This window comes from Chrysemys picta, chromosome 4 (assembly GCF_011386835.1).
Source record: "Chrysemys picta bellii isolate R12L10 chromosome 4, ASM1138683v2, whole genome shotgun sequence".
Classification (NCBI taxonomy): Eukaryota; Metazoa; Chordata; order Testudines; family Emydidae; genus Chrysemys; species Chrysemys picta.
Window position 1 is genome coordinate 99,133,039 of NC_088794.1, and position 21,068 is coordinate 99,154,106.

The following is a 21,068-nucleotide window of genomic DNA, read 5'->3' on the forward strand; positions in this document are numbered from 1 at the left end:
TGGGACAATCTGTACAGTGGGGTTGCTGAGAGCCAATGAACCAATCTGTAGACCCTGTATATCAGGGGTAGGCAACCTATGGCACATGTGCCGAAGGCGGCACGCGAGCTGATTTTCAGTGGCACTCACACTGCCGGGGTCCTGGCCACCGGTCCGGGGGGCTCTGCATTTTAATTTAATTTTAAATGAAGCTTCTTAAACATTTTAAAAACCGTATTTACTTTACATACAACAATAGTTTAGTTATATATTATAGATTTATAGAAAAAGACCTTCTAAAAACGTTAAAATGTTTACTGGCACGCGAAATCTTAAATTAGAGTGAATAAATGGAAGACTTGGCACACCACTTCTGAAAGTTTGCCGACCCCTGCTGTATATAATGGAAACCACTTCAAGGCAGGGGTGCAGCATTTACCCCCAGCACCCCAGTTCCAGCACCTATGGCTATGGACTGTGCACATTTGTTCAAACAATAAAAAATTAGCTGGCCAAAGTGGTTTCATGTCTACAAAGACAAATATATTCACCACTATTATGTCAGTGCTGGCTTATTGTGTGGCTAGAACAGTCAAGTGAAACTGGCATTTAGATAAATTTGTGGTACCTTGATGGTTCCTTTATTTCCTTGCAATTTTCATTGTGTGATTAGTGATTAACATTTGGGGCCACATCCTTACTCATGCAGTAACCCCAGTGATTTAAAACGATCTAACTCTTAAATTATTTGGAAGTTGCAGAGAGGATTCATTTTACTGGCTCTTAGCAATCATTAAGGATAGGAAAACTTCCAAACTGAGGAGGCCTTGTTTGTTTCAGATGCCTTTCGGAATTTACATATGCATACTTTTCTGAAGAACTCACCCCTTTAGTCTGCAAATTCAATTTGAAATCTTGTGAGAACAGACTTTCTTGTAAGAAATCCAGTATATCTTGTTTTTGGCAGAGTCAGAAATATTGTGATAATATCCTTTCACTCAGTGTTTCCAATCTAGTTGAAGCCAGGAATGGTAGAGCCAAACTAGTATATATATATAAGCCAAGTATATGGAGAGTTTTTTAACCTCAAAGATCCATTCTGACTTTTAGGTGAAGGTTCAGATAAGTTCTTACCTTATCTGAACTAGCATGCACATCTCTATATACGATCCTTTATATACCTCAATTACAGGTTTCTTTTTAAAGGATATTGATATTCAGGCTCTCTGTGCTAAGATGCATGGAGGCAGAGTGATAATATTGGAGAAATGGAAGGAGGCAATGGAAATTGACACTTTTGTCTTCTTCTCTTATGGAGATGAATAAGCGATGAATAAGATGAATAAATATTTAATTTTGAAATTTTAAATTGGTCTGTGCTTGAGATGTCAGGGACATTTGTATATGAAGTTTGATGTTAGTGCAAACTATAGTTTGTCATATTTTGAGGTACAATTTAAAAAATCCCAAAACCCTGGACTCCCAGACCCAAATTTTTAAAAGAACATTTAAAAATCATTCTTTAAATCTTTGAAAAGTCATCTCTTGGAAAAAGAGAGAGAAAAATGAATGATCCTTTGCAGAATTAATGGGTCAAATTTGGTGAAGAAATTCAGTCATTAAATTTTTTTGAAAGAGGGGTTTAAGTCCTGCAGTAAGAGTAAATCTCAATATAATTTAAATTATAGATTAGCTCAAAGTGCCTATATAATGCATGTTTATATTTCCTTACTTACACATGGGAGCAGTTGTTAGAGGTCTTCATTTTTCTTCCCTGGGCCAAAAAAACTACACCTCAAATGTATATATGTATCTAGAAGTAAAATGAAATGGCTTATATCTAGCATTTGAATTACTTCTGTGATTTATTGGCCCTAACTGAACTAACAGTGCTATCTTGAATTCTGAATATTTTTTTATCTGGTGACGCTATCATCTGTGTTGGTGGCATTTATCCAGTCCTTTCAATGCAACACCCAATAAATTGTTTGAAATCCATTTCTGCATCTGTGAGCAAGACAAAATATGTAATTTTAAAATAGGGGAATGCATTGGACTATAACTTTTTGAAGCATTTTCCTAAAGCTGTAGTTCATACACTCCAAGCTCAGCGTTCTTAAGCAGAAATGTTGCTTGGTTTATATAAACTATGCTTCTGAAGTGAGTTATAGGGACATGTTTCTACTATAGTCTTGGCTCTGTAAAATTTCTCTTGCCCTTCGGGCTCAGTTCCACTAAATATCATTGAATGTCATCTGTGAAAAGATTTTTCAGCAAGAGAAGAGAACTGTAGCTGTCCAAAAAGAGCCAGGTTTCTGCCTGATGCCAGGCTTTTAAATGGTAAGGGTGTTACCTTCACCCTAACAATACCCTAACACCCTAATAATGGTATCAGTTGGTGTTTTTGTTTTTAGTTTAGGAAAACAAAACCATCAGTTGATCAATTGTTTAAAATGTGATGTACAGCTATTTGCTCAATTTCACCTTCTCAAATCTAAGAGTCCTGAAAAAAATGACTTCTAGTTACAGCATTTAGGACAGAAAAAAATATATTCATAGTCACTAAATTCGATCCATTGTATGTTGGGATGCTGGTGTACTGTAGTCATATAGGAAAGCTGACAGCACCATAAAACACCAATGCCCTAATTCACAGCAAAGCGCTACAGGTATAAACTACCTGAAGAGATCTGCACAGAAAGGATTCTCTACACACAGATCAAGGAGGCATAGTTCGGCTCCATGTTTGTGAAACCATGTTTAACTCCTACAGCCGCAATAGTGCAAAACAAAACGTCCTTGCTCCTACTGTGTTCAATGCCCACATTGCTCCAGGCCCCGCCCCCAGTCCACCCCTTCTCCCAAGCCTCCACCCTGCCCTGCCTCTTCCTGCCCCTGCTCCGCCCCAGGCCCCATCTCCACTCCACCCTTTCCCCCAAAACAGCTGATCCATGGTGGGTGGGAGGCACTGGGAGGGAGGGGAAGAAGTTGATCAGCAGGACCGCCAGTGGGCAGGAGGCGCTGGGTAGGGGAGGGTGGACCTGGCTGCAGGTAGGCGCATATACACAAAACTTCCCAAAGACATCAAATTTTGTCTCGCTTCTCGGTTTGCCTTCTTGTCGCAATAAATATCTTCAGAACTTATTTGGATTTTGTTCATATTTAAATATTTTATTAGCATCTTCCTTTTTATGAGTTTTACATAGTTGTACGTTTAAATATCTTAGTGGTTTTTATAGCACATTAATGAGCCAGTTAGGATTTTGGTAACAAGAAATGCATTTGCAATTTGAATTTACAGATGTTGCAACTAAATGTATTCAGTAGAATGACTTGCAGTATGATATGTGGCATCTACTGTATATATATAGCCTTTATAATTTCATCTGAAAGATTGTTTATCTTTCAGCAAGCAATAGCCCCTAAATTCATCAATGTGGATTACTCGTTGCATAAGGAGAGATCCAAAGATGGAGGAGAGGGAACACACAAGGACAAGCAGATTAAAAAAATGTAATGTAGGACTTCAAGAATTGACATAGGAACGTAAGATTTAGAAAAATGGGTGGCGGGGGGGAGGAATTAGGCACAGACATCTGATTAGTCTCCAGTCTGGTCCAAACTCTGTGGCAGATAATCCAGATAATCTCACTGTCCTTGGCTCTGCAAGAGAATTTTCATAAAACCGAATTACTAATAAACAGTTTTTCCACAGCGTTTGGCACAAACAAGGTTCGTAACAACATCAGTTTTTCCACTTTTTTTTAAACACATGTTTACTGTGGACAAAGCAAGAAAAAATACTTCACTCTGCTCTGGTTCCAATGTGTAGAGTCCCTTTTGCAGGCAGTCATATCGATTTTGTCAGAAAGTTTTTATACATAATGGGCAGTGATTCCAACAGCCCACTCTTTTCAGGCCATCATTGGAGGTACCAGAGACATCAAAATGAGAAGATAGTTCTAGAGATTTTTTTACTTCTTTGTCATGAGATTGTACTGTTCTTGGCTTCTTCAGTTACAAATGCTTTTCCTGTGTTGTTGCCTTAAATACCACTTTAAGTGTCAAGTTTAGGCTTTTCACTGTTAACTTTATATGAACTAAATCCAGCCATGTTAGATCAAATGTGTGGACGCTTGTTGGTGAATACTCTATATGTTGTACAGATATCTGGCTAGGTAAATCCTTGTAAGCAGCCCCTAATAAATGATAGCAATTTGAAAATCACTTTCATTATTTCATTTTGTATTTTGTTTATAAAGCTATAGAATTAGGAATGTGTCAAAGTATAATATTTTATCACTTGTTATAGGTAAAAGAAAGAATAGTATTTTCTTCACATTAAAAGTTGACTGTAAATGTAATGTTATTAATTAATTAATTAATGTTGTTATCCCATATTTGATGCCACTAAATTTTCACGCTGATTTGGTTTGGAGAATATTTCAAATTAGGATTTTCATCTTTTATTTCATGTTTAGCTGGCATCTGAAGCAGGGGTAGAAATCACCTAGACAGTCATATGCTGCTTCTGGCAAATGGATTTGAAAACCACTTTTTAAATTTGCTTTGCTGAAAATGGTTACATAGTATTGTATATGAAGTTATCTAAAATAAAATTGTCTGTAATGATGTTTTTGAACAGTTTTTCAGTTAACAGTTAACAATATTTTTCTGGGATGTTGGTAGTATGAACATAGGTAAATACCAAGGCAAACTTCTCTTTTGGAGACTGTAGTTTATTACTCTCTTGAAATGCAGTTCATCATTATAAAAGGACACTCTTTTTCTTAGTTCTCTATTGACTAGATCCTCTGCAGGTGAGATTTCCAATATATAATATTGTTGGAGCTACTTTTCTTTTCGCCTGTGTGATTTTGCCTGATGATAAATGTTAAATCTCAGTGTAAGATACCTCTATAGTAAAATATTTAGGGAAAAAAACAAAGTTTTGGGGATTCTGTTCCTTACAGTTTGACCTTAAAAATCCAGAGAAAAATATGACAAATCATACTTGGCTGAAAAAAATAATTCTGTTGTTTCTTACAGTGGACAGTTATTTAAAAAAAAACATATAAACTAATAAAAAAGCAAAAGACAAAGCATAAAATTATCACCTAAGAGACAGTTTTCTTTGAGTCAAAGCAATAGTTTTAAACCACACTGTATATTAAAACACACACACACACACACACACACACACACCCATCACAATTGCTTTGGTACCTAATTAAATCCATCAAGTAGTTTAGACAATTTACTTTGCTTGTCTTAGAGATTTTTTTTTAAAGGACACTGCTCTGGTTTTACAGTAGGAAAAGCTTTCACTTTGAAAAGCAAATAGTTTTATTCGCCCATTTTGTTCTGTTGGGAATTTTTTTATGTTAAAACAGTAAGGAAAAATACTATGATAAAACATTTTCAAAGACATTACCTCATATACAGATCAGATCCTTGAGTTGGGGTGGGGTGGGGGGAGTGTTTGAACTAGTAACTAAAATAAATCACAATAAACTTTGGTAGAGAAGCAGTACAATGGGGGGAAACAGAGCTTGAAGTGGTCTGTTGTTTTTAAATGCCTTTCGGTGTGCTGACGACTATATTTGAGAGGACCAAAAAGTTTACAGTATCATAGGATGTGAAACTTTAGAGACATTTGTATCCAAGGGCCTGATCTTGCAAATATTTATACTACTTAGTGTAGTTCTAAAAACTGACAAAATGGGATTACTTACAGTAAAAAGCAAAGTCTGCTAGTGTTTGCAGTGTTAAGTTCTTAGTTCACTTTCTCTGGCTTTATACATTTTTATAGAGAAAAGGAGCATTTACTCAATCTGTCCTTTCGTTCACTTTTGACAGCACTTGATATATAGTCAATTTAAGAGTCTCCCCGTCAATCAATAATGTTCCTTTTTTATTTGTGTGAGCTTTTCACTAGTGACTGGGAGGGGAAGTGTTTTTGATGTTGTAGTTGTTTTTTGTTAAGCTCATCACTATCTGATTACTTTGCAGAGATGTTTGAATGATCACACATTTTGTATTTTTTATCACATTCATTACTATAATACAGGTGACTGCCATAGACTATTTGTAACACTCTACATCCATTTAATTTCATAGCATAAAAACCAAAGTTTTGTGATATGAAAGTTTAGTTTTTCTTCATTGTTTAGATTTTTTTTAAATGCCTGTCATTTGTACTTTTCACAACAAAATCTCTTTAATACCACTTTGGGTCCAAAGGTTGATTGTACTAGCTGTAGATTAAATTGCCTTTTGAAAAAATATGGCATTTTAAATTTTTAAATAAAAATTGTACACGTGAAGGTGGGGGGTTTATGTTTGTAAAGAGAGCAATTGTTGGTGGGGAGTACTTTTAATACTCTAGTATTGTTTTTAAGAAAGAAGGAATTTTAAAAACTCCTGTAAAGAGTTTAGAAAAGGGGAGTTTTTGGAGAGGTTGTATAGTGTTCAAATTGTTCTCTAATTTCTCAGTATGTTAAGCATATACTGTGTATCTGTGAGAGCTAGCACTGAATACAATGCATGTGACATGAAATCTGAAACCATTTAAACCAGATATTTCTAATTAAACATTGTAAATAGTATTAATTGAATCATTTTAATTTTTTAATATTAAAAAAGGGTTAAATAATGTCCAAAAGTACAGTACTGATTTTAAGATAAAACCAGCAAAGAATAAAGCCAATAAACAAGCAAACAATGAACAAAAAATTAATATTAGTGAACATAAAAAGAAAACCAGCTGAAATGGATGTTAATGACAATGTATAGTCAATACAAATGGATAAAAGTGAAAAACTTAAAAAAGGCCAATTCAAAAGCACCAATTAAAAAAATGAAATGCAGAAAGGAATCAAAAGTTTTGTATATAGGCAAAGGATTTTCTTTTTAATGCAACCAGGTAACACTCATTTACAGTTAGACTGAATTACTTGGATCCACATATCCTCCCGTGTTCTGGTGGAGGGAAGGTGAAAGGAGGTAATTTACTTCAGTCCTTGAAAGGTTGCAGGTTTCTTCCCTCTATGCACCCTGCCAGCTCTGCAAGAGAGCACTCAGGGAAGGCGGAGCATTGGTGCTTTCCTTTCCCCACCCATTTGTTCCCTGGAAGGAGCACCTGGTGTTCAGATGCTGTGCTCCCTCCAAACCTGGTTCCGGATACAAGAGTCTGAAAGCACTGATGCTGCTTAAGGCTGAGAGAGGGGGTCTTACATGTTTGCATTAAGGCAAGTTACAATCTAGACCTTAGTTAGCAAACTGCATTTTTGATGTATTCTGAGTAATTATTCATGTGCTTTACACAGAAGTAAAATCCTTTACATTTCCTAAATTTAATTAAGTCTAGGAATTTTCATAGATGAACGAAAGAATTTTGGAACTCAGAGACCTGTAAAATTCTCCTCTCTTTTAGTATGCAGTATATCTGACTAAAGTGTGTCACATCCTTATCTAATACCTAATTATACACAGTTTTTACATGGTGTTTTCTGTTGTTTTTCCACAGTCTCAGTTTGAACTCCAGATCTTTCATATTCGTGGAGAGCATGCTGTATCGAACACAAAGCTTGAGGAAACCATTGCAAATCTCAAGAATGAACTGGAAAACAACTTAAATAGAAGAAATGAGGAAGCAAAGGACGTCTGTGTATCCACTGAAGATGATAACCCACCAAAGACGTACAGAAATGTATATATACAAACTGACAGAGAAACCTTCATAAAGCCTAGTAAAGAGGAAAATATACCAGTGAAGAATAACCAAATGGTACCTAAAAAGCTTAATATTTCTTCTTTAAATCATAGTATTTCTGTCCCAAATGACAATAAGGAACCATGTCACTGTACACAGATTTCAGAAAGTCTCGCATCTTGTGAACAGAAACCAATGTTAGTATCTCTACCACCACCCCCACCACCTCCTCTTCCTGAACTTTCACTACCAGCTTTAGTTCCTCCACCACCTCCCTTGTTACCAGATTTGGCATCCACTCCATTGACATCCCAGTTTGGATCTGGGCCACTGCCACTTCCTTCAGGTTGTGGGAATCTTCCACCGCCGCCACTGCCGCCGCCACCACCACCACCACTCCCAGGTTTTGGGCCTCCTGGTCCACCTCCCCTGCCTGGCTCTGGGCCACCTCTACCGGGAAATGGGCCTCCTCCTCCACCGCCACCTCCTGGGTTCTTTTTCAATAGCACTCTGTCTTCAAACCAAGGTCCTCGAAAGCCTGCCATTGAACCTAACTGTCCCATGAAGCCTTTGTACTGGACTAGGATACAAATCAAAGACAGCAGGTAAAAAGTTATTTTATTTGGATTTATAGATATAATTTATGTATCGTGAGGATGAGCATGTACAGCGTTGTTGTTGTTGTTTTTAAAGACAACAAAGAAGAGTTAAAGATAGAGCCCCCCCCCCCCCAGAAAAAACAGGAATATGAAAGGAAAAAAAGTTTTTTAAAAAAATCAGAAGATAGGCCAAGCTTTAAAAAGCACAATAGATAATAAGCAATGGCTTTTAAAATGGAAAACTATAACTAAAATTTGTAAAAGTTTAAAAGTAGTAGGTCATAGGCAAGATTGACAAATATAGCAAATAGGCACAGGGTAAAATAAAAAGCAGAGGATGTGTATCCAATATCGCTTCAGAGAGTTTGTCTATTATTGCTTGCCTGTCTTGTCATTTTAGATTGCAGGATCTTTAGGGCAGGGAGTGTGTTGTCCTCTTTGGTCCCAATCCTGCAACTAGTTATCTATGTTTAACTTCTGTGAATAGTTCTGTGGGAGTCCAAGGGAGTACAGTTAAGTATATGCATAATTGTTTGAAGAATCTCTGGGCTGCCAACTGGCCTGGGAGTCTGGAAGCCCTGGGGCAGTCCACATAAGGCTGCAATTCCAAGGCAATCTGCCTGGTGAGACTGGCCTCACAGATTCTGGAAGCCCTGGGTTCCTAGTAGCCTGCCAGGTGGTTGTCAAAAGTTCATCAAACCTGACATGTTTCCATGAAAAATGTTAGGTTTGATGAATTGGCATTTTCCTCACCAGCTCTGCTTACAGCACCACTCAGTGAAAAGACAGAGAGACATAGACACTTCTGCTTTTCAGAGTTCATTTTCTGAAGATTTCTTTCAAGTTCTGCTATGTTCTCTGACATTTCTTGTGGTTAATTACAGTAGGAAAGAACTCAAAGTGACTTAGCTAAAAGGAGGATTCCCTTCTGATTCGGAGCAAAGTATTTCTAGCTCAACCAGAAGTTGCAGGAATTAAGGTGAAATTATATGGCTGTGTCATGCAGTAGGTGAAATTAGATGATCCCTGTGGTTCCTTCTGGCCTTAAAAATCTATGCATCTATGATTTTGGAACAGGCGTGTAGGCATATCAGTGCAGTAGCACAGACAGGATACTCTCTAATCTTTGGTTTATACATTAAAATAAAAGGTTTATTTCTGAAGTACATTTTAGACAAAAATATATTTACTTTTAAAAAATATTTTAGTTTATTAATTTTAAAATCATATAAATGATCTTTAGTCTTTAAGGTGCCACCAGACTCCTCATTTTTGTGGATACAGACTAGCACGGCTACTCTTCTGATGAATGATCTGTTACAGTAAAATGAACATCTGATTAGGTTGTTAAAATGTGCTTAAATCTGAAAGTATTTTATTTATTTCAACCTTGTTGAGTTTATTCTGATGAAAGCGTCATTTCATTTTTTTGGTGAGGCCTCTGAGGGAATCAGTAATTCTACAATTTTATTTCCAGTATAACACAAATAATATAATTTGGGATCATCAGTGTGAAATATCAGGTAGAAAAATGAAGTGTTTAATAAAAAGTCAGTTCACTTTACAGTGAAAAGGATTTCTAACATAAAGGGAACAAAATATTTGGAATGGGGAGTTTCATATTTTTTGGACTACATTCCCAAAATTAAACGTACGTATTCGGTATCGTGTAGAGTGTGTGTGCTGAGAAATAGATGTTAGTGCCTTTGTGATCATTTAGTCTGACCTTCTCCATGCACAGGCCATAGAACCTCATCCAGTGATTTCTGCATCAAGCCCATAACTTCTGTTTGAGCTACACTATATCTTTTAGAAAGATATCCAGTCTTGATATCCAATTACAAAAGTACTGGCAGTCCCACTGGAAAGAGGGTAAATGAATCACAAATGGATAGAAAATAATTATTTGCATTCTTTTAGCTTATTCCTTCTTCCCCTCCCCCCCTCTCTGGATATATATTAAATTCTGTTACATATTGCACCTAATCAGAGTAATCATTTGATGACAGCAGCCATGTGCATATTTACGCAGTATTTTCCCCCCACTGCAATTCCACCTCATTTCATGACTGTTAATAATACCATTGCCTGTTAGTGACACCTGCTGGAAGAAATAGACTCAGAATTTCAAGCTTATCAATAGAAGTTAAGAATAGTCTGAGGATAATTTTATCCCACTTCCTTCCTTCCTTCCTTCCTTCCTTAAGTATTGCAGTTTCAGAACTAAAGCAATTCAGTACTGAAGTGCTCAATTTGTTGCGCTATGTATTTGATTTCCCAAACTTTGGATAAAGCCAGGAGAGTTGTACTCACACATCTCTATGTTTAAACACTAATGAGGGTGAGTTCTGCATGCACCAAGTCATTCTTGGAGGATGCGTGAAAGCAAAACTACCTTCCCTCTTTAAAACTTACTGTGTATTAAGGGGTTCAGAATGCTAGTAGACCCCCATTCCAGTTCCTCAGACTCGTAGTAATCGTGAATAGAAAGCACATAGCCATTTTCATTTCATCTGAAGTGAACTGAATCTCACTGATAAGATAAATAAGACAAAACTTTTTCCTTGAGGTTCAGAAAAGTTTGGCCAACTATTTTTATTACTTTTCATTTGCATAGTGCATTCCCTTGTTCTAAGCAGATGAGCCAGAATAACACAAGGCTGCTGTTGCAATATTTCCATCCATATAAGGTATGTCTACACAGCGTCTGGGAACATGCTTCCCAGCACAGGTAGGCAGACACATGCTAGCTTTGCTTGACCTGATGTGCTAAAAATAGCAGTGTAGCTGGGGGTATCATAGGCAGTGACTTGGGCTAACTGCCCAAGTACATAGCCAGGGGGACCAGGAAGGTTTGTACTCAGGTGTCTAGCCTGAGCTACTGCCTATGCTACCCCAGCTACACTTTTATTTTTACCATGGAAGCTTAAATAGAGTTAGCACACATCTGTCTACCCAGGCTGTCAAACACCCTCCCAGATGCAGTGTTGACATACTCTAACTGAAATGAGAATTCTCTTGAAAGCCTGTTTTCACAAGGTATTATCCTGATCTTTGATTGGTGACCCAACATTCTAGTGCAGTACAAATAATAAATAGTAATTTTTGATAACCAGTAGGCTTGAATAATTTAGATAAGTACTTAAGTGTTGTAGTACTTTTTAGTGCTGCCTTCTGCAATTTCTTTTGACACTACCCAGTCTAGTAAACAAAAGAGGAAAAGTTATTTGTCTGCTGGCTGTACTCAGTTGCTGTTCTGGTTTTAAAATCTAATGAAAATATATTTTTGTAAATATTTGTTGTGAAATTTTAATTTTATTTATTTGTTTTTAGCAAAACATCTATACCAACTTTATGGGACTCATTGGAAGAACCTGACATAGTTGATACTAGTGAATTTGAATATTTATTTTCCAAAGATGCAGTTCAGGAAAAAAGAAAACGCTTATCAGAGTCTTATGAAAAGAAAACAAAGGCCAAAAAGGTATACTTTTTTTCATAATTACATTCTCTTTATTGAGTGTGTTCATGTTTCTATGTTTTAAAAAAACAGTGATTTACATTCTGTTTGATAGAAACTACCAACAAAACGTGAATAAATGAAAACAAGAATTGTTATTATGTTAGTGTATAATAGATGGATTTTCTGTTTTGTTTATAAGTGAATTGTCAAACCACTGTGCACCATCTACACATTGCTGTTTTTATAAAGGACCACTTGCATTTCTTCGTCCTAACATCTTTGTGCATATTTAAAATAAAAGTTCAAAAACAAAGTATTGAAAGAAGATGTAACTTTGGTGAAAATGTGAGGCATAAAAGAATGAGCATGCTTCACATCACAGAAATGTTTAAGAGTCCATACCAACAGTAATATTAAGACCCTTTTTGTTTTTACTGAAAAATTCCCAGGTTTTAGAAATGCTATTATTTGGTTCTTAGTGATTTACACGCAAATTTTCGACCACCTAGATACATAGAAATATTGATTGTTACAAAAAATCCAACACGTTACATTAGATATTAATTAGATGTTAATCATAATTTAGTCTAAGTGTAAATGTGAGGCTGTCTATTAAAATAAGGCAATGTAGTGGAAGATATACATACATACACTCTCTCTCTCCTGTGTGTGCATGTGTACATACTGTTAATGTACAGTTCATTAAATAAACCACAGCATTAAACTGCTTTTATTTTTAATACTTTTACTTTTCTCTATTTGTTGCTTTTTTCTGTCCTTCCATATCCCAATATTAACCCCAATATTTATCCAGAAAACTATAAAGTTAATTTTTTCACTGATTTTTCACCTTTTTTTAAATTTTTATTACAAACACTGACATGTTCCCAGGAAATTTTAAACAAAATAAAAACTGAAAATGAATGGCCTTGAGCATTGTGTATGTGTAGGTGTACACTTCAAATATATTTACAATTTAAAGCAAAATATTTTAAATCATTTCCTCTATTTATTTGCTATGCAGGGCTTGATGTTCTCTTTGAAAAAAGTTAATAACGCTACTTCATTTTGTTCTTTGTTTCATCCCCCTCTTCCATTCTTTTCTCTTTGCTTGGTCTCATGTGCATGCTCCTCTGCCATTTTGGTTGCATTATCAGGACCAGTTTTAGGGGCAAGCAAGGAAGCGGTACCACTGTGGTTTTTTCCCTCTCCACTGATTGGCTGCCTGTGAGGGTTGTTTCTTTCTTTATTCTGGGGGGGGGGGGGGGGGTTTGATTTGTTTTTGTTTTGCATCAACATACCAAAAACATTTTCCAGCCTGGCAGGCAAAATGCCTAGGGCTGGCCGCACCCATTATCCTCCACACACTTCTTGCCTGGTCCCCTGAACATTCCTCTTCTACTAGTTACTTTGGCTCCTCTCCTGATGGTAGTTCTTGCTGTTGGCTGGCAGCTCCAATCCCACTGATTGCTGCAGTCCCTGAGTTCCTGTTTCCTTTGCTACTGTTATATAGCAGTAGCCATTAGTGAGGGCACCTAGGATGGCTCTGCCTCATTTTCGGTTACTTTGGTTGCCCAGCCTTTTCTCTGCAAGTAGGAGCCAGCAATAAGGGATCTGCTATTTCCCTATGGGCAACCAGTAGCATCTCTGCAGACAACCAGTGGTCTATGGGCCACAATTAGCGAACAGTGTGTGTAGAGTCAAGCCTTCTTGATTCTGGGCCATGAGGGTGTAGGTTTAACTCTCATATTAGAAGCCAGGCCCTATACCAGGGGTTGGCAACCTATGGCATGCGTGCCAAAGACGGCACGGGAGCCGATTTTTAATGGCACGCTGTGGCAGCCACTTGCCCCGCTCAGCCCATTGCCAAACCCCGGCAGCGGGCTGAGTGGGGCCGACGGCCAGGACCCTGGCAGGCAGCAGCGTGCCATTAAAAATCCTGCCCGGCACAGCTCGCTCTTCTCCGCCCCCCGCCTACCGCTCTCTCTGGCGGGGGAAGGGCGCAGAAGCAAGCTTGGTTCTGCTGGCTGCTGCTGTAGGGCACGTTCCGCTGGCAGCCAAGCTTCCCCCTCCCCCGCCCCTTCCCCCATTGTGCTGCGTCATGCCCCACCTCCTCTCCCTCCCTGCCGCCGATGGCCCTTGCGAGGGAGGGGAGAAGAGGAGCCCCAGTGCCCTCGCTGCTCAGACCGGGAAGGAGGTGGAGAAGAGGCAGGACCGGGGCCTTGGGGAAGGGGGGTGGAATCAGGGCGTATTCCTCCAGCCCCCTGCTGTGAGCCGCTCAGGGCAGGGGGTTAGGAGCACCCCCCCCAATCCCATCCCACCCCCCAGCTGTCTACCCTGACCCCAGCACCCCCTGCACCCCCCCCCCATGACCCAGCCCTGACTCTGGCACCCTCCACACATACCCAGCCCCCCCACACCCCATGCCCTGATTCCTGAACCCCCTCCCATGCCCCCAGCCATCTGCCCTGACCCCTGTGCCACCCTCACACCGCAGCCCCCTGCACCCCCCCACGACCCCAGCCCTGACTCTGGAACCCCCCACACATACCCATCCCCCCACACCCAATGCCCTGACTCCTGCACCCCCCTCACATGCCCCCAGCCCTCTGCCCTGACTCCTGCACCCTCCTCACACACACCCTGCCCTGACTCCTGCACTCCCCACACATCCCCATCCCCCTCCACATCCCCACCCCCCACCCTGAGCACCAAATGGGAGCTCCTGCACCCCCCCACACACACACATTCCCACCTGCATCCCTTGCACCATATGGGAGCTGCCCAGGTAAGCGCTCCACACCCAAACCTCCTGCCCCAACCCTGAGCCCCCTCCCTCATTCTAGCTCCTGGCCAGACCCTACACTCTAACCCCCAGCCTGCTCCTTCACCCCTAGCCCTGTGCTCAGTGAACCCCCACCCTCAGCTCAGTGCAGAGGAAAAGAATGGGCCAGAACCAGGGAGAAGGTAGGTACCCACCCTACGTGGGCAGGGCCGGGACCCCAGACTGGCAGCAGGCTGAGCGGGACCGGCAGCCGAGACCCTGGCTGGTAGGAGCCAGCGGACGGAACCCCAGACCGGCAGCAGGCTGAGCCACTCAGCCTGCTGCTGGTCTGGGGTGCCGGCCCCGCTCAGCCCGCTGCCGGTCTGGGGTTCTGGCTGCCGGCCCCTTGCCAGCCGGGGTCCCGGCTGCAGGCCCCGCTCAGCCCACTGCCGGCCTAGGTGAACAGAACCCCAGGCCGGCAGTGGGCTGAACAGGCTGGCGGCATAAGATCAGCATTTTAATTTAATTTTAAATGAAGCTTCTTAAACATTTTGAAAACCTTGTTTATTTTACACATAACAGTAGTTTAGTTATATAATATATAGACTTATAGAGGCAGACCTTCTAAAAAACGTTAAAATGTATTACCGGCACGCGAAACCTTAAATTAAAGTGAATAAATGAAGACTCGGCACACCGCTTCTGAAAGGTTGCCGGCCCCTGCTCTATACAGTCTATTTTGCTCTTGATTAGAGTATACATAGACATACAAATTATAAGTAATTGTGTTTTAAAGCAAAATAGCTGAATAGGTATTTGCCTTTTCATCCTTAGCTAGCTATCCAAATTCAGGTTTATGTTTAATCTTGGAAGATTTAATGTCATCGCAAGCATAAGGTCTGCAGCCATGTGAGCTGTTCAAGGGATCTTACAAAAGAATGATAAAAAATCCATGCCGCTTGTATTTATCCTAAAAGGCCCAGTACAGTTAAAGTGACAGTGCCACTAGACACTTTCAGATATATTCACAGTTGCCATATTATCTTATTTGTTACTCACACTTTAAAAAGTGGACACAGAAATATGATTTTAAAGTAAAATTAGGAGCCTGACAAAGAAGAAAGAGAGTTAGTCCATGAAGTGACTGACATTGTTTTGTTACTGCAGAAGTCTCATAACAATACATTATTATATATTATATGACATAAGCTCAGTTGAGTTTCCCTGATTTGAGCCACAAGAGGGCACCTTGGATATAATCTTTGCCTTTATCATACATAATTAGAAAAACAAAGTTTGACAACCTCCAGATATTTAAAACATTTTGATCAGAAATTATTTGTCTTAACACAGTAATTAATCTAAGTATAAATAGCACTTAACAATTATAAAACTCCAAATAATGTGTTAATAGAGAGGAAGATTGGTTTTGTGATCTATATAAATGCATTTTAAGGATATTAAACTATTTGGGTTTTTTACATGTTTACTATTATTATTTAACCTGGACACACCTGTTCATATAAGAAAAATTCTTCCTATCATATTTTACTTTATAAATCTTTAGAGTATGAATGGTGTTCAGTACTCAGTTTTAGAAGTAAATCCAATTAGTACAGTAATGCAAATTCCTGATACCCACTTTCTAAATTTGCTTTTGAATAGTCAAAGATTGAAAGGAGAGATTTATTCTACATTTCACTGAATTTGATCCATAAGAAAACATTTTACCATCTAGTTGGAAAATATAGACTTTAAAAGTCTCTTGAACATAATGCTATGAACACAGGCTTTTATGAAGAAATTAGATAAATTTTTTACATTTATTTGTATTTCCTACTCCAACTCATACATGTAACATCCCTAAATTTCAGGTATGCTGGACCAAAATACGGAGAGCATTAGTCTTCTGTTCTGAAGAGCAAATACATATTCCTGTTCACTTCCTCACCTACCCCTTTTGGTAAAACAAAAACTGAATCCTAATTTGTTATGCCTAATACAGTAGTTCTTTGCTGTATTTTTTTTCTTTACTCTTTGTCCAGAACCTAATTTCTAGTAGGATTACATACATACAGTATAGGTGGCAAATAATATGATGCCCACCTTTTGTGGGAAACCTTATCTATTTTTTCACACACTATATGGTCCCTTGTTTATCTGGATGTATGAATGATTCTTCATTTGCATTTCAATGTAGATCAACTTCAACATTTATTTTTAAAAATATGGAATAGGGTTTACTGAGATTACTGAAACAAGTAGAGTGTAAAAATATAGATAAACAGACATGAAAAACTAGGGTGAAAATATGAAAAAAAACCTCACTTGAGGAAGCAGATAAGAGATGAACTTTGGAAGTCACCCACCAGAATAAAAAAGTAAAAACTAGGGCTGTCAATCAATTAAAAAATGTAAATGCGATTAATTGTGCTATTAAAAAAATTAATCGTGATTAATCACGATTAATTGCACTGTTAATAATAGAATCCCATTTATTTAAATATTTTAGTATGTTTACTACATTTTCATGTAACACAGAATATAAAGTGCACAGTGCTCACTTTATATTTATTTTTATTACAAGTATTTGCACTGTAAAAAAAAAACCAAAAGAAATTTTTCACTTCAAGTACTGTAGTGCAATCTTTGTCGTGAAAGTGCAACTTACAAATGTAGATTTTTTTGTTACATAACTACACTCAAAAACAAACAATGTAAAACTTTAGAGCCTGCAAGTCCACCCAGTCCTTTTCTTGTTCAGCCAATCGCTCAGACAAACAAGTTTATTTACATTTGCAGGAGATAATGCTGCCCGGTTCTTGTTCACAATGTCACCTGAAAGTGAGAACAGGTGTTTTCATGGCACTCTGTAACCAGTGTCACAAGATATTTACATGCCAGATGCTCTAAAGATTCATATGTCCCTTCATGCTTCAGGCACCATTCCATAGGACATGTGTCCATGCTGATGACGAGTTATGCTCGATAACGATCCAAAGCAGCGTGGACCGACACATGTTCATTTTCATCATCCGAGTCAAATGCCACCAGCAGAAGGTTAATTTTTTTTTTTTGGTGGTTCGGGTTCTGTAGTTTCCTCATCAGAGTGTTGCTTTTTTAAGACTTCTGAAAGCATACTCCATACCTCGTCCTTCTCAGATTTTGGAAGGCACTTCAGATTCTTAAACCTTGAGTCGAGAGATTTAGCTATCTTTAGAAATCTCAGATTGGTACCTTCTTTGCGTTTTGTCAAATCTGCAGTGAAAGTGTTCTTAAAATGAACATGTTCTGAGTCCTCATCCGAGACTACTATAACATAAAATATATGGCAGAATGCAGGTAAAACAGAGCAGGAGACATACAATTCTCCCCCAAGGAGTTCAGCCACAAACTTAATTAACACATTATTTTTTTAATGAGCGTCATCAGCATAGAAGCATGTCCTCTGGAATGGTGGCCGAAGCATGAAGGGGCATACGAATGTTTAGCATATCGGGCATGTAAATACCTTGCAATGCCGGCTACAAAAGTCCATGCGAATGCCTGTTCTCACTTTCTGGTGACATTGTAAATAAGAAGTGGGCAGCATTATCTCCCATAAATGTAAACAAACTTGTTTGTCTTAGTGAATGGCTGAACGAGAAGTAGGACTGAGTGGACTAGTAGGCGCTAAAGTTTTGCATTGGTTTGTTTTTGAGTGCAGTTATGTAACAAAAAAAATCTACATTTGTAAATTACACTTTTACAACAAAGAGATTGCACTACAGTACTTGAAAGAGGTGAATTTAAAAATTGTTTCTTTCAGTGTACACTTTGTATTCTGTGATGTAATTGAAATCAATATATTTGAAAATGTAGAAAAACATCCTAAAATATTTAATAAATTTTAATTGGTATTCTATTGTTTAACATGGTGATTAAAACTGCGATTAATTGTGATTAATTTTTTAATCGTGATTAATGTTTTTTGAGTTAATCATGTGCGTTAACTGTGATTAATTGACAGCCCTAGTAAAAATACATATTTTGATTCCCAGATCCCATATTTGGGGCTCTACCGAATTCATGGCCATGAAAAATGAAAAATGCATCATAGATTGTGAAATCCCCCTGTGAAATCGGGTTTTTTGTGTGCTTTTACCCTATATGGTACAGATTTCATGGGGGAGACCAGGGTTTCTCAAATTGGGGGGTCCTGGCCCAAAAAGGGAGCTGCAGGGGGTCAAAAGGTTATCTTAGGGGGGACACGGTATTGCTTAGCCTTCCTTCTGCACTGACCTCAGAGCTGGGCAGGAACCCAGCTCTGAAGGCAGCACCTCACCAGCAATTGTGCAGAAGTAAGGGTGGCAATACCATATCATTACAGTCTTTCTTCTGCGCTGCTGCTGGCATCGGCTCTGCCTTCAGAGCTAGGCTCCCAGCCAGCAGCCACCGCTCTCCAGCTGCTCAGATCTGAAGGCAGTGCTGCCGTCAGCAGCAGCGCAGAAGCAAGGGTAGCAGTACTGCAACCGCCCCTACAATAACCTTGCAACTCTCCCACAGCTCCTTTTTGAGTCAGGACCCCTACAATTACAACATCATGAAATTTCAAATTTAGATAGCTGAAATCATGAAATTTACAATTTTTAAAATCCCATGACCGTGAAATTGACAAAATGGACAGTGAATTTGGTAGCGCCCTACCCATATCCAGCCATTTACGCTGCTAGAATATTACGGGTGCTTATATGACCATATATGTGATTTGAAAAAACTGTGCCTACAGGATTGTTAAATTGCTTCAGAGTAATGCACTGTTTTAATACAGTGGAAATGTAGTTATTTGGCACTACTTAATTGGCTAGGAAAACAGGCCTTAGGCTAGTCTAACCATAAATGACCTACACTTAGTTGTAGACGTGTGAGTGAAAATGAAAATATTTACCGTATATAGTCGAGCATAAGCCGGTTCGTTTATAAGCCCACCCCCTTCCCCCCGATGGATAAGTAAAAATGGGACATTTTTATGACACGTTCATAAGCCGACCCTATAATTCAGGGGTTAGTAAACTTTGGCTCCCGGGCCATCAGGATAAGCCACTGGTGGGCTGAGATGGTTTGTTTACCTTGAGTGTCCGCAGGCACGGAGGTAAACCTAAGTAAACAAAGTGTCCCGGTGCACCAGCTGCTTACCCTGACAGGCCGGTACAGCAACTGGTGGGGAAATATTTTGGGGGGGAAAAGCTGGGGCTCAGGAGAGTTAGCCCTGTGACCACCCCTCACATCACCCCACCCCTAGCCCAGGACCCCCACACTCTCCCTGTCCCATCCCTTCCCTCCTTATCTGGGGAGGGCCAGGGGAGGATGTCTCTGGCCTGGCTGGAGCTGCTCCAGCAGGCTGGGCAGCGTGGCCGCAGCCTGCTCCAGTGGGTCAGACCGGGTGGCATGGCCACAGCCTGCTCTGGGGGGTGGGACCAAGCGGCACGGCTGCAGCCTGCCAGCCCCGGAGCTGCAGCTGCTTCGGAGGCTGGGGGGAGAGCAGCATGGCCAGAAGCGGAGAGACTCTGGCCCCGCCTCTTCCCTTCTGGCTCTGCCGGCTGTGCTGCCTCTCCTTGCTCCCTCTTTTGGGGGAGGGGCTGTGTCCCACCTCTCCCTCTCTATACCCGTTCATAGGCCAACCCCCATCTCTGGTGCTTCCCTTTTTTATTAAAAAAATTCGGCTTATGAACGAGTATATATGGTAGTTTGATTTATTCATGCTAGCTGTTTTCAGTGATTTGGGCCTAAAACTATGATATACTGTAATTTATATTTATTATGGTTATGCCCAATACATGCAGTGAAACCCCGTGATAATTGGGGTCCAAAAAATTCTATTGCGATAAATGGGGCGTCGCTTTATAGCGGGATTATGAAATTTACCATTTCAAGACCGTCAGTTTAAGTCTTGTAAAAAAAACAACGGTTATCCCAGCATGTTTTAAACACAAAAGTAGTAATTTAATTACATATATATGAAAGAAACATGTGAAATCGACTATACTAATCATTGCACAGAGTGCAAAGTGACTCCATAATTTTAAATTTCATCACTTCTTAAAAAAGCTATCTAGCATGGTCTGCTTATTTGCCGCGGACTGTTGGCTTCTAGCAAAGTCAAGAATGCTTCTGAGTTGGAGGATTTTGAAGCTGTCCACGTCTTGAGTTTCCAGCCACCTCAAACAGGCTTCTAGGTGCTTTACTGCCTCGGATACTTTTGGTGGGGGAGTTGAGGTGCCATCGTCGTTGTTGTCATTAGCGCCACTGGTTTCGGGCTCTGATGGTGCAGCTTCGTTCTTCCTGCTGACATTTGCAACAATTTCGTCATCTGAGATGTGTTCATATATGCGGCAGATGTCATCTGCTGAAAACCAGTTGAGGATATCATGATGACTGTGCTCATATTCTCTGAGTGCTTCTTCAGCTAAACGTACATAGTCTTCAATGAATCTTGTAAATTCAGGCTCGTTGTCGTTACCATCATCATGTGTAGATGATGGAAAAGTTGGACCAAGACCCTTTATCCAG

The 21,068-nt window shown here is 39.6% G+C and overlaps 1 protein-coding gene across 6 annotated transcripts in view; it reads left to right on the forward strand.

Annotated features, from left to right (window-relative positions):
* The window catches only part of FMN1 (formin 1), a 393,438-nt gene that overhangs the window by 211,327 nt on the left and 161,043 nt on the right, over positions 1 to 21,068 (forward strand). For all 6 annotated transcript variants that reach the window (XM_065595382.1, XM_005309777.5, XM_008174656.4 and 3 more), the window contains 2 exons: positions 7,508 to 8,298; positions 11,626 to 11,776. In XM_065595382.1, coding sequence (XP_065451454.1) covers positions 7,508 to 8,298; positions 11,626 to 11,776 — 942 coding nt within the window. The remainder of the gene's footprint in view (positions 1 to 7,507; positions 8,299 to 11,625; positions 11,777 to 21,068) is intronic.